At 53.0% G+C, this 14333-nt stretch overlaps 2 protein-coding genes across 2 annotated transcripts; both read right to left on the reverse strand.

Annotated features, from left to right (window-relative positions):
- Positions 1–415: 415 nt before the first annotated feature.
- LOC311114108 (histone H3.2) lies at positions 416–826 on the reverse strand (the record flags this gene model as incomplete). The annotated part of the gene is made up of 1 exon (XM_084189387.1): positions 416–826. One exon carries the CDS (start codon positions 824–826, stop codon positions 416–418), a length of 411 nt encoding a protein of 136 aa, XP_084045513.1.
- A 478-nt stretch (positions 827–1304) lies between these two features.
- On the reverse strand, positions 1305–1691 carry LOC311114116 (histone H2A; the record flags this gene model as incomplete). Its single annotated transcript, XM_084189394.1, has 1 exon — positions 1305–1691. One exon carries the CDS (start codon positions 1689–1691, stop codon positions 1305–1307), a length of 387 nt encoding a protein of 128 aa, XP_084045520.1.
- Positions 1692–14333: the final 12642 nt, after the last annotated feature.

A 14333-nucleotide genomic window follows, 5' to 3' on the forward strand; every position in this document is an offset into this window, starting at 1 on the left:
TTCAAAGTAAGTTGGCATGCAATGTTTTTTCTGGACTGCATGCAAGGCTATTATTACACACAACTAATAGTGTCAATTATTCATCTGAACACAATTCTTGTTACTATTCGGCCTATATTATCACTCGTTTCTTTTTCCCCTCCTTTGTAAAGCATTTTACTGTGTTACTATATAGTTCAAAGGAAGTGGATGATGCCAGATGGTTGTGTATATACACACACACAAACATTGAAGCTAGACTTCAGGCAACTAAAAAGGTGCAATACGTAGCTTTTAGACGTGTTAGTGAACAACATACATGGTGGCTAATGTAGAGGTGCGTGTATACATGGAACAATTGTGCCTTTTTGATGGAAATATGGAGGTGGCTCTTAAAAGAGCCTTTGGGGGATATTCGAGTTCAGGTCATCCTCATTTATGCGCGCTCTCCGCGAATACGGCGGGCCAGCTGGATGTCCTTGGGCATGATGGTCACCCGCTTGGCGTGGATGGCGCACAGGTTGGTGTCCTCGAACAGGCCGACCAGGTAAGCCTCGCTAGCCTCCTGTAGGGCCATCACGGCGGAGCTCTGGAAGCGCAGGTCGGTCTTGAAGTCCTGGGCGATTTCTCGCACCAGGCGCTGGAAGGGCAGCTTGCGGATGAGTAGCTCAGTGGACTTCTGGTAACGACGGATCTCTCTCAGAGCCACGGTGCCGGGCCTGTAACGGTGAGGCTTCTTCACACCGCCGGTGGCCGGGGCACTCTTGCGAGCAGCCTTAGTGGCGAGCTGCTTCCTGGGGGCTTTGCCACCGGTGGATTTGCGAGCGGTTTGCTTGGTTCTGGCCATGGCGCTGCTCTGACAGTCGGGAGTATAGCCTCGAAATGCCTATGTGAAGTTTATAAAGCCGGCAGTGGCGCCTGCTGATTGGACACCATCTCCCCACCACCCCGATTGGCCCGTTTCGCAGGCCTCCTCCGTTGGCCATTGGACGGGAGGCCCGGCCTCTCCAAAACTCAAACTCCCGGTGCGCGCGCAATAGGACGCCGCCGGCCCTTTACGCGCAATAATAGTCGCCAAAGTCAAGAGTGACAGCTTATAGGCACGTATCATCTAATGCTAGCCTGCTATGGCAAATGAGGCCAAGTAGGTGTTGTTGTTCATGCAAGGCCTCATGTGGGCACAGAATGTCGAAATAGTTGTGTATACACCCACTCAATGTATTGCGGTCATAGAAAGGTACTTTGCGCTTTTGGAGAGCTAGGTGGTTGGCTCTTAAAAGAGCCTTTGGGGGTTGAGTAGTCAAGTTGAAGTCGCAGTAGCGAATTTACTTGGCTTTGACTGCCTTCTCGGTCTTCTTGGGGAGTAGGACTGCCTGGATGTTGGGCAGCACACCACCCTGAGCGATGGTCACACCGCCGAGCAGTTTGTTCAGCTCCTCGTCGTTACGGACGGCCAGTTGCAGGTGACGGGGGATGATACGAGTCTTCTTGTTGTCACGGGCAGCGTTGCCGGCCAACTCCAGGATCTCAGCAGTCAGGTACTCGAGTACGGCGGCCAGGTAGACTGGTGCGCCAGCGCCCACACGCTCGGCGTAGTTGCCTTTGCGCAGCAGCCTGTGCACACGGCCCACGGGGAACTGGAGGCCAGCACGGGATGAACGGGTCTTTGCCTTCGCCCTGGCCTTGCCTCCGGTTTTGCCTCTTCCGCTCATATTGGTAGCTTGAGAAAGTCACAGAAAGTCTGAATGAGCCGCTCGCCACTTCGAGAGCCGTACATATACCTCGCCACAAGAGGCAACGATTGGCCACCGGGCCGGTGTGGCCTTATCCAATTGGAGCGAGGGACAGACAGATGGACAGACAGACAGCCCTAAGCCGGTTCCCACCCACAGGCAGCGAGTGAGAGGCTACTTTGTTTCCCTCCGACTTTGTTACTTTGTGTCATTTCGCGTGAGCGCCAAAATGTCCGAAATGACATCCACACATTATTTCTCTCCAAATGGGAAACAAACAGCTGGTGAGGGTGCACTCTTGAGTTTGAAATCGAAGCCACTATAGTATTGTTATTGTTATTACATGGCACTTGTAACACATCACAGCAGCCTGCCTCTGAACGGGAATAGCCGACTAGTTACCGGAGTGTAACTCCAGTTCTATGAGTGGAGCGGAGCCCCATAGGGGAGCTATGCTCCTAGTGGTTTACCCTCTGCCCTAAGGCAGACGCAGCCTGAAACAAAATTATGCACACACCTACAGCCAATAGGAGTACAGGTGTCCCTATATAAGGAACCCCGTTCCCTCAATCTGCCTCCCGAGATATTATCTTCAGCGAGACTAGAGAGGGTCGGTAGGGCCTTAAGTCCTATGGGGCTCCGCTCCACTCATAGAACTGGAGTTACACTCCGGTAACTAGTCGTTCTATATCGTGGAGCTCCGCCCCATAGGGGAGCTATGCTCCTAGTGGTTTAAGGCGGAGCGAAACGCTCCAAAATGTACTCCCTGCCGAGCCTAACACTTCCCATTAAAAAATGCAAAGGTCAAGCCCAGCAATGGCTGCAACCAATTCCCGCAGTACTGCGACTAAAAACGATTAGTTACCGGAGTGTAACTCCAGTTCTATGAGTGGAGCGGAGCCCCATAGGGGAGCTATGCTCCTAGTGGTTTACCCTCTGCCCTAAGGCAGATGCAGCCTGAAGCAAAATTATGCACACACCTACAGCCAATAGGAGTACAGGTGTCCCTATATAAGGAACCCCGTTCCCTCAATCTGCCTCCCGAGATATTATCTTCAGCGAGACTAGAGAGGGTCGGTAGGGCCTTAAGTCCTATGGGGCTCCGCTCCACTCATAGAACTGGAGTTACACTCCGGTAACTAATCGTTCTATATCGTGGAGCTCCGCCCCATAGGGGAGCTATGCTCCTAGTGGTTTAAGGCGGAGCGAAACGCTCCAAAATGTACTCCCTGCCGAGCCTAACACTTCCCATTAAAAAATGAAAAGGTCAAGCCCAGCAATGGCTGCAACCAATTCCCGCAGTACTGCGACTAAAAACCCATCAGGGCGTCACAATATACCGCGTCATCGGTTATAGACCCGCCCCATCTAGCTCAATGACAATGTCAATGGCTATTGGGCAGATCAATAGAATAGACGCCGTGCTAATCTGACTAGCAGATAGCCGTGCCTCAATATTCTATGGAACAAAATATACCAGTCATACTAAACTGAACCTCAGATAGATGACCTCACATTCTATCCACTCAATACATGTTTCTATATGCTGACACTGTCAGCCAGGAGACATGCCACAGAATATGCTCTTCATCCGAAGCGGACCTGATAGAGACCAGTCTATCATCCTGCTTCTCCCTCCTCTACCTCAAGATTCCCCTTCAGCTGTGCTGAGTGCAATCGAGATTGGAGTTTAAAAGGCTTATTCTTGACATAAGTCTTCCTAACCAGAGCGGACCTGATTGGAACCTGTCCAAGGTCCTGCTCTGTCCTCCTTTTCTAGCTCAAGAACGCCTTTCAGCTCTGCTGAAATTCGATCGAACAAAAGAGTTAGAAAACATGTCCATAATATGTTACTTCTAATAAAAGCGGACTTATGAACTTATTCACAATCCTGCTTTCTTTCTCTATTCTGCTCATGATCTCCCTTCAGCCACGCTGAGTACAGACCGAGCCAAAGAGTTAGAAGACATATCCAACAGATAGAAAACGGATAAAAGGAGACGGTGTCGACCATGACGCTGCTCTACAAATATCCTCTACCTCTGTTCCTCTGAAAAGAGCAGTAGAAGCTGCTACTCCACGAGTGGAGTGCGCTCTAATACCCTGAGGCGGTTGTTGCCCCGCCGCCTCGTACGCCGTCTCAATGCCTTCACAAAGCCAATGAGACAAACGCTGTTTTGAAAGTGGTCTACCCAATGCAGCCGCACCGTGACACACAAACAGCTGAGGCGATGACCTAACCGCCGCTGTGCGCCTAACGTAACACGCCAAAGCGCGTACTGGGCACAGACAGTGAAGCTTTTCCTCACTCCTCTCCCCATGGGGAAGGGGATGAAAAGCCCACAATTCCACGATCTGCGATCTATATGCACTGTTAATAACCTTCGGCACAAATGCCGGGTTAGGACGTAACACCGCTCTGCTCAAATCGCCATTAATGGCAAGGCAGTCGGGTCTCGTCGACAGTGCACACAAATCGCTGACTCGTTTAGCAGTAGTCAAGGTGAGCAACAGCGCCGTCTTGATAGACAGCATCTTGAGGGGTATTTGATTCAATGGCTCGAACGGCGACTTACATAGCGCTTCGAGAACCAATGCCAAATCCCACTTGGGCAGCGTAGCTCTAGGTCTTGGCCTAAGCCGTTGCGTTCCCAATAGGAAACGTTTCACTAAAGGGTGACTGAAAACACTTTTTCCGTTAAAACCTTCATGACCAGCTGAAATTGCCGCTGCAAACACTCGAATAGTGGAGGGCGATTTCTGCTTATCAAACATAGACTGTAGGAATGAGAGCACACTCTCTACCTGACAGCTCATGGGGTCCACGTCCTGTGTATCACACCATCGTGAGAAAACGTTCCATCTGCTGGTATACACCCTAGAAGTGGAACCGGCTCTTGCGCCCTGTATTGTTCTGATCACTGCATCAGACAACCCACGGCGCTTTAACCTGTCCCATTCAGGAACCAAGCCTTCAGTGGTTGGCCGATTATGGGCCATTGCCCTATCGAGCCTCCCGCCTGAGTCAACGCGTCTCGTTGATGTGGAATTGGCCAGGGTGGCGCAATCAACATCTGACTCATCTCTGCAAACCACGGAGCCCCCGGGCGATCGGGCGCTATCAGTATCACTGACAGCTCCTCTGACCTCACCCTGGCTAGCAGTGGGAGAATGCAAGACAGCGGAGGGAATGCATACAGGAGAACTTTCGGCCACAGGTAGTGCGCGAATGCGTCTCTTCCCAATGGCGGTTCGTCCTGGTTTCTCAGAGAGAACCATAGGGGACACTGCGCGTTCACACGTGACGCGGACAGGTCCACCTCGGCTCTCCCGAATTGTTCCCAAATCTGTAGAACAATGTCCGGGTGCAGACACCACTCGTCGTCTCGAGGACCCCCTCTTGACATGAGGTCTGCCCCTACGTTCAAGTAGCCCGGAATGTGTGCTGCTCTCAACGAGCGAAGGTGCTTGTGAGCCCACAGCCACAATTCCACTGCCGCCCGATGAAGGGCAGGAGACCTGACCCCTCCCTGGCGGTTTATGTGAGCTACTGTGGTTCGGTTGTCTGACCAGACCAACACATCGCGACCCCGAAGGGTAGACGCGAAGTGGGTCAAGACCAGTCGCACCGTTTCCAACTCTAGGAGGTTGATGTGACGACCTGATTGAGGCCATGCACCTCCTATCGCTTGAGACTGACATGTCCCTCCCCATCCAGTCAGAGAGGCATCTGTAAACACTGGAATGTAGGATGACACCTTGCCCATCGGGACTCCGTGCGTGAGAACGCACGGGTTCCGCCAATAGTCCAGGTCTGCTCTTAGCGAGAGAGGAACCACCACCAACCGATGACGTTGACGCACTGGGTCTAGTCTTAGTTGGGCGAACCACCGCTGTGCTTTGCGCATGTGCAGAAGCCCTAGCGGGACCACAGAGTGGGCTGCCGACATGAGACCCAAAAGTGACATGATCGATAGCGCCGTTACTGTGTGATTCGGACGACACTTCCTCAGGGCTAGTAACAATGCTGCCCTTCGAGGGTCCGAAATTCGCGCCCTCATCATTACAGTGTCTAGCTGTAGTCCCAGGTAGACAATCTGATGACTGGGCCAGGGTGCGCTCTTTTTCCAATTCACAGCAAACCCCAGACGCGTGAGATGAATCACTGTCTGTGTCGTGTGTGTGAACGCCAGCTCTGCTGACGGGGCGAGAATCAGCAGGTCGTCTAGGTAGGCTAATAGCCTTATCCCTTGACGACGCAGCGGTTCCAATGCCGCCTCCACACATTTGGAAAACGTTCGAGGTGCCAGGGCGTACCCAAACGGCATCCTCGTGAACTCTTACGCCACCCCTTGAAAGGCGAACCGCAGAAACTTTCTGTGGCGCGATTGTATCGGCACATGAAAGTACGCGTCCTTTAGGTCTATGCTTGTACAAAAATCTCCCTTCTGAACACATTCCAGTAGGCGTTTTGTCGTCAGCATTCGGAAGGGCCGTTTGGTTATGCTCTCGTTGAGAATGCGTAAATCCAAAATCGGCCTCACTCCCCCCGTCTTTTTTGGCACTAGGAAATAGGGCGAGTAAAGCCCCTTGTTCCTTTGCTCTCGGGGAACTACTGTGACCGCCTCCTTCGCCAAAAGTTCCGTAATCTCTGATCTCAGAGCGGCTACTTTGTCTGGCGTTTTCATCACCGTTTCCACCACTCCCTTGAACGGGGGTGGGGTCCGATGGAATTGGAGGGCATAACCCTTCTCTAACGTCTGTTCTAGCCAGCGTGAGAGGGTACAGCTTCGACGCCACTGCCAGCAATGCAGAGACAGCGGGTGCGCACGAAGCTGTGGTGCGTCCAGTAGGAAGGACCTGTATTCCTCTATGGCCCTCGCCGCCGCTATTCCCCAGCACTGGGTTGGTGGAATAGCCCAAGTCGGGCCCCCCTTGAAAGGGAGAGGATACGTCAGCTCGTTCTGGGTGAGTCGGGGGCTTTGATACGTTGGTTACGACCGTAACTCCAGTAATCTTGCCCTCCAGGAACGCAGCACGGGTCTGAACTGCGCTGTCTGAGGTACTGGCCTGAGACAGAGCGCTCTGCCCGGAAAGCGATTGCGTCATCATGTCATTGTCTGACTGAGACTGCCGCTTAACATGAGACTCATCCTTTACAGAATTCAATAGAATCTGAAAGGTGTGATCTCTGACTGACACCACACGGTGGTGCCACAATGCCTCTTTACTGGTCTTAGGCGACTGTTCAACGACACACTCAATATGTGGTGAGCTGCGCTCATAGCCATGGGCATTGACACGTTCAGAATAATTCGGAGGCGTCCATACCTTGGTTATACCTGTAACCCTGGTATTCCCGCTCTCCGTGAACGTCGCACGGGTCTGATCTGCGCTGACTGAGGCATTAGCCTGCAGCAAGGCGTCATTCCCGGCTAGCGGCTGCGTCTTCATGTCACATTGGGACAGAGACAGCTGCCTGCTGAATGTGAGGTATCCTGAGATAAGCCAAGACGGTGTCTTGGTATCTTTCCTCCCTTCACCTCCTGTGTGCGTTCAGCTCTGCACCTCTGGTGGGCTGAACTACGCTCAGTGTGGTGAGTATTAGCGCGTTCAGAAAGAAGTGGGGGCGCCGATACACTGGGAAACTTCGTCACCGTGGTAATCGGGCCCTCCGTGAACGCAGCATGGGTCTGAATCGCACTAACCGAGACCTTAGTCTGCGATAGTGCGCCATCCCCAACTAGCGGCTGCGTCATCATGTCTCCTGACTGAGACTGCAGCCTGCTATGAGAGGCACTCACTACAGTACTCCTTGGAGTCTGTAATGTGAGTTCTCTTTGAGATAAACCAAGACGGCGTCTAGGTATTATTCCTCCTTTCACCTCCTGTGTGCGTTCAGCTCTGCACCCCTGGTGGGCTGAACTACACTCAGTGTGGTGAGCCTGGGCGCGTTCAGGAAAAGGTGGGGGCGCCGATACACTGGGCACCTTCGTGACCGTGGTAATCGGGCCCTTCTTGAACGCAGCATGGGTCTGGGTCGTACTAACAGAGACCTTAGTCTGTGATAGTGCGCCACCCCCAATGTGGTTATTATCAGCGCGTTCTGAGAGAAACGGGGGCGCCGATACGTGGTTACGCCCGTAACCGTAGTAATCAGGCCCTCCGTGAACGCAGCACGGGTCTGAACTGCACTGACTGAGGCGTTAGCCTGAGACAGAGCGCCGTCCCGGATAGCGGTCGCGTCATCATGCCATTATCTGGCTGAGACTGCAGCCTGCTATGTGAGACACTCACTACGGCACTCCTAGGAGTCTGTAAAGTGAGGTCCTATAAGGTACACTTAATACCTTTTATATACCTGCCTTATGTGTGCATTCAGCAACGCACCATGGTGGGCTGAGCTGCACTCATAGTGGTAAGAGAGAGAGCGAGAGTGAGGAAGGTCGAACGCTCTCGGATGTATTATGGAAAAGGGGGCTCTTTCTTGACAGTGTCAAGTAGAGCCAACTCTTTATTACACACATCAACAAAAAACATTCTCCTCCATACACTCAACGGTAGAGTGGGGGGGGACAGTGGGCTCGGTCACAGCAGGCGCTGTGCCGTCTTCCGTTCTCTCCCCCTCGCCTGTCATAAACGGCGTCTCTTCTGGCCGCCCTTCGGGTGATGCCAGGATGACGCTTTAATGACCTCTCTCGCCGGCACCTCTGGCGCTGCAGGGGGGGGGCGAGGCCCGCTCCCTTGCTGCTGGAGGCCGCCGTCTGACGCCAAGCTGTAGCGAGAGTAACGGCCGCCCTTCCTCATATCCACTTCCGGGTTGGAGGGAATGGGGGGCAGCTTAATCTCCCGCTGTTTAGCAGCCCACTCAATGAGACCTGAGAATTCAGGCACAGAGAGGCTGTGGCGTCATCATCCAGGGATGTAATGACCTCACAATTTCCCGAAGGAAAAGGGGTGTTAAACATCTGGGTCAGTGTAATGAATTGTTCCAATAGAATATTCATTTCTTCCCCAATAGCCCTGTCATCTCCTGAGTCAGTGCCCTCAGATGATGCCTCAGCTGAGACTAACACTGATAGCACATCCTCAAGAGGAATATCCTCCCTAAAAATGCCCAATGCTGCTTCCACTCCTTCAAAAAAGGAGGGCGCAGCTGGCGCATAGTGGGGGATTGATGAAGCTGTCCCTGGCGTGCTGTGCCTCTCAACCCACGAAACAGTGTCGGGGGGGGTCGACAGCCGCCAAGGGGAACAGCGACATTGAGCTCTGAAAAGAGCTTTTGTTAAATGCTTACCTTGGATAAGCTAGGTGTGCTCATTGTAGGAAGACGTTGATGGCTGGATATCAACGACGAGATCTTCCTGAGTCTTCTATGGCTTCTTCAATTCTAGTCCAGTCGCTGAAGATAATGGGAGGCAGATTGAGGGAACGGGGTTCCTTATATAGGGACACCTGTACTCCTATTGGCTGTAGGTGTGTGCATAATTTTGCTTCAGGCTGCATCTGCCTTAGGGCAGAGGGTAAACCACTAGGAGCATAGCTCCCCTATGGGGCGGAGCTCCACGATATAGAACCCATCAAGGCGTCACAATATACCGCGTCATCGGTTATAGACCCGCCCCATCTAGCTCAATGACAATGTCAATGGCTGTTGGGCAGATCAATAGAATAGACGCCGTGCTAATCTGACTAGCAGATAGCCGTGCCTCAATATTCTATGGAACAAAATATACCAGTCATACTAAACTGAACCTCAGATAGATGACCTCACATTCTGTCCACTCAGTACATGTTTCTATATGCTGATACTGTCAGCCAGGAGACATGCCACAGAATATGCTCTTCATCCAAAGCGGACCTGATAGAGATCAGTCTATCATCCTGCTTCTCCCTCCTCTACCTCAAGATTCTCCTTCAGCTGTGCTGAGTGCAATCGAGATTGGAGTTTAAAAGGCTTATTCCTGACATAAGTCTTCCTAACCAGAGCGGACCTGATTGGAACCTGTCCAAGGTCCTGCTCTGTCCTCTCTTTCTAGCTCAAGAACGCCTTTCAGCTCTGCTGAAATTCGATCGAACAAAAGAGTTAGAAAACATGTCCATAATATGTTACTTCTAATAAAAGTGGACTTATGAACTTATTCACAATCCTGCTTTCTTTCTCTGTTCTGCTCAAGATCTCCCTTCAGCCACGCTGAGTACCGACCGAGCCAAAGAGTTAGAAGACATATCCAACAGATAGAAACGGATAAAAGGAGACGGTGTCGACCATGACGCTGCTCTACAAATATCCTCTACCTCTGTTCCTCTGAAAAGAGCAGTAGAAGCTGCTACTCCACGAGTGGAGTGCGCTCTAATACCCTGAGGCGGTTGTTGCCCCGCCGCCTCGTACGCCGTCTCAATGCCTTCACAAAGCCAATGAGACAAACGCTGTTTTGAAAGTGGTCTACCCAATGCAGCCGCACCGTGACACACAAACAGCTGAGGTGATGACCTAACCGCCTCTGTGCGCCTAACGTAACACGCCAAAGCGCGTACTGGGCACAGACAGTGAAGCTTTTCCTCACTCCTCTCCCCGTGAGGAGGGGGATGAAAAGCCCACAATTCCACGATCTGCGATCTATATGCACTGTTAATAACCTTCGGCACAAATGCCGGGTTAGGACGTAACACCGCTCTGCTCAGATCGCCATTAATGGCTAGGCAGTCGGGTCTCGTCGACAGTGCACACAAATCGCTGACTCGTTTAGCAGTAGTCAAGGCGAGCAACAGCGCCGTCTTGATAGACAGCATCTTGAGGGGTATTTGATTCAATGGCTCGAACGGCGACTTACATAGCGCTTCGAGAACCAATGCCAAATCCCACTTGGGCAGCGTAGCTCTAGGCCTTGGCCTAAGCCGTCGCGTTCCCAATAGGAAACGTCTCACTAACGGGTGAGTGAACACACTTTTCCCGTTAAACCCTTCATGACCAGCTGAAATTGCCGCTGCAAACACTCGAATAGTGGAGGGCGATTTCTGCTTATCAAACATAGACTGTAGGAATGAGAGCACACTCTCTACCTGACAGCTCATGGGGTCCACGTCCTGTGTATCACACCATCGTGAGAAAACATTCCATCTGCTGGTATACAACCTGCAAGTGGAACCGGCTCTTGCGCCCTGTATTGTTCTGATCACTGCATCAGACAACCCACGGCGCTTTAACCTGTCCCATTCAGGAACCAAGCCTTCAGTGGTTGGCCGATTATGGGCCATTGCCCTATCGAGCCTCCCGCCTGAATCAACGCGTCTCGTCGATGTGGAATTGGCCAGGGTGGCGCAATCAACATCTGACTCATCTCTGCAAACCACGGAGCCCCCGGGCGATCGGGCGCTATCAGTATCACTGACAGCCCCTCTGACCTCACCCTGGCTAGCAGTGGGAGAATGCAAGACAGCGGAGGGAATGCATACAGGAGAACTCTCGGCCACGGGTAGTGCGCGAATGCGTCTCTTCCCAATGGCGGTTCGTCCTGGTTCCTCAGAGAGAACCATAGGGGACACTGCGCGTTCACACGTGACGCGAACAGGTCCACCTCGGCTCTCCCGAATTGTTCCCAAATCTGTAGAACAATGTCCGGGTGCAGACACCACTCGTCGTCTCGAGGACCCCCTCTTGACATGATGTCTGCCCCTACGTTCAAGTAGCCCGGAATGTGTGCTGCTCTCAACGAGCGAAGGTGCTTGTGAGCCCACAGCCACAATTCCACTGCCGCCCGATGAAGGGCAGGAGACCTGACCCCTCCCTGGCGGTTTATGTGAGCCACTGTGGTTCGGTTGTCTGACCAGACCAGCACATCGCGACCCCGAAGGGTAGACGCGAAGTGGGTCAAGACCAGTCTCACCGTTTCCAACTCTAGGAGGTTGATGTGACGACCTGATTGAGGCCATGCACCTCCTATCGCTTGAGACTGACATGTCCCTCCCCATCCAGTCAGAGAGGCATCTGTAAACACTGGAATGTAGGATGACACCTTGCCCATCGGGACTCCGTGCGTGAGAACGCACGGGTTCCGCCAATAGTCCAAGTCTGCTCTTAGCGAGAGAGGAACCACCACCAACCGATGACGTTGACGCACTGGGTCTAGTCTTAGTTGGGCGAACCACCGCTGTGCTTTGCGCATGTGCAGAAGCCCTAGCGGGACCACAGAGTGGGCTGCCGACATGAGACCCAAAAGTGACATGATCGATAGCGCCGTTACTGTGTGATTCGGACGACACTTCCTCAGGGCTAGCAACAATGCTGCCCTTCGAGGGTCCGAAATTCGCGCCCTCATCATAACAGTGTCTAACTGTAGTCCCAAGTAGACAATCTGATGACTGGGCCAAGGTGCGCTCTTTTTCCAATTCACAGCAAACCCCAGACGCGTGAGATGCATCACTGTCTGTGTCGTGTGTGTGAACGCCAGCTCTGCTGACGGGGCGAGAATCAACAGGTCGTCTAGGTAGGCTAATAGCCTTATCCCTTGACGACGCAGCGGTTCCAATGCCGCCTCCACACATTTGGAAAACGTCCGAGGTGCCAGGGCGTACCCAAACGGCATCCTCGTGAACTCGTACGCCACCCCTTGAAAGGCGAACCGCAGAAACTTTCTGTGACGCGATTGTATCGGCACATGAAAGTACGCGTCCTTTAGGTCTATGCTTGTACAAAAATCTCCCTTCTGAACACATTCCAGTAGGCGTTTTGTCGTCAGCATTCGGAAGGGCCGTTTGGTTATGCTCTCGTTGAGAATGCGTAAATCCAAAATCGGCCTCACTCCCCCCGTCTTTTTTGGCACTAGGAAATAGGGCGAGTAAAGCCCCTTGTTCCTTTGCTCCCGGGGAACTACTGTGACCGCCTCCTTCGCCAAAAGTTCCGTAATCTCTGATTTCAGAGCGGCTACTTTGTCTGGCGTTTTCATCACCGTTTCCACCACTCCCCTGAACGGGGGTGGGGTTCGGCGGAATTGGAGGGCATAACCCTTCTCTAACGTCTGTTCTAGCCAGCGTGAGAGGGTACAGCTTTGACGCCACTGCCAGCAATGCATGGAAAGCGGGTGCGCACGAAGCTGTGGTGCATCCAGTAGGAAGGACCTGTATTCCTCTATGGCCCCTGCCGCCGCTATTCCCCAACACTGGGTTGGTGGAATAGCCCAAGGTGGGCCCCCCTTGAAAGGGAGAGGACACATCAGCTCGTTCTGGGTGAGTCGGGGGCTTTGATACGTTGGTTACGACCGTAACTCCAGTAATCTTGCCCTCCGTGAACGCAGCACGGGTCTGAACTGCGCTGTCTGAGGTACTGGCCTGAGACAGAGCGCTCTGCCCGGAAAGCGATTGCGTCATCATGTCATTGTCTGACTGAGACTGCCGCTTAACATGAGACCTATCCTTTACAGAATTCAATAGAACCTGAAAGGTGTGATCTCTGACTGACACCACACGGTGGCGCCACAATGCTTCTTTACTGGTCTTAGGCGGCTGCTCAGCGACACACTCAATGTGTGGCGAGCTGCGCTCATAGCCATGGGCATTGATACGTTCAGAACAATTTGGAGGCGTCCATACCTTGGAGGTATTCCCGCTCTCCGTGAACGTCGCACAGGTCTGATCTGCGTTGACTGAGGCATTGGCCTGCAGCAAGGCGTCATTCCCAGCTAACGGCAGCGCCTTCATGTCACATTGGGACAGAGGCATTTGCCTGCTATGTGAGACCTTTACTGCAGAGCTCCTAGGAGTCTGCAGTAAGAGATCTTTATTAGGTGAGCTAAGGCTGTGCCTTGCTACCTTTACCCTTTTCCTCTCTTGAGCGCGCTCAGCTACACACTCTAAGTGGGTTGAACTACACTCAAGATGGTGAGGGAGAGACATAGAACGTGAAGTGTTCTTAACCTTATGGAATAAAAGTCCTTCTTTGACAGTGTCAATGAGAATCATCTCTTTATTCACATATTTATAAAAACAGCCCTCCACGCCCTGAACAGTGGGGTGGGGGGGAACAGTAGGCCTCTCTGCGTCACGCGCCGGGCCGTCTTCTGCTCTCTCCCCCTCGCCTCGTCAGAGGTGCCGCCTTTTCTGGGACACCTTCTGGTGCTTCCAGGCTGGCCTCTGGACGACCTCCTTCTCCGGCGGGACCGACGTTGTCACCGTTGCTGCTGGAGGGGCCGAGCCCGCTCTCCCGCTGCTCTGGGTGTGCGTCTGTCGCCTGGCCCTTCGCCTCCCAGCTGACTTGTTGGGGGCGTTGGAGGTGGACGGGTTGGTTGGGGCTCTGCTGGCCTTCATTGCCAGTGGCAAATGTTTCGCCAGGTGCCTCCTCTCCTCGTCCAGTTTGGCGATGCGTTCGGTAGCGTCCTTCACAGCGAGGCCAAATAGCCCTTCGCTGGAGACGGGGGCGTTGAGCAAGGATGTCCTGTCGGTCTCCTTCATGGCCGTCATGGACAGCCAGAGGTGCCGCTCAGTAACCACCGAGGTGGCCATGGTCCTGCCCGCGCATATCGCCACCGCTTGCGTCAGGTGGAGTATGGCTCCAGAAATCCTGGAGGCCTCCTCCACTTCCTCACCGGTCAACTCTGACCTGCCCGTTGTGAGACGGGACAGGGA

The sequence above is a fragment of the Coregonus lavaretus genome (genome assembly GCF_964263955.1).
Source record: "Coregonus lavaretus genome assembly, contig: HAP1_SCAFFOLD_1607, whole genome shotgun sequence".
NCBI classification, from domain to species: domain Eukaryota; kingdom Metazoa; phylum Chordata; class Actinopteri; order Salmoniformes; family Salmonidae; genus Coregonus; species Coregonus lavaretus.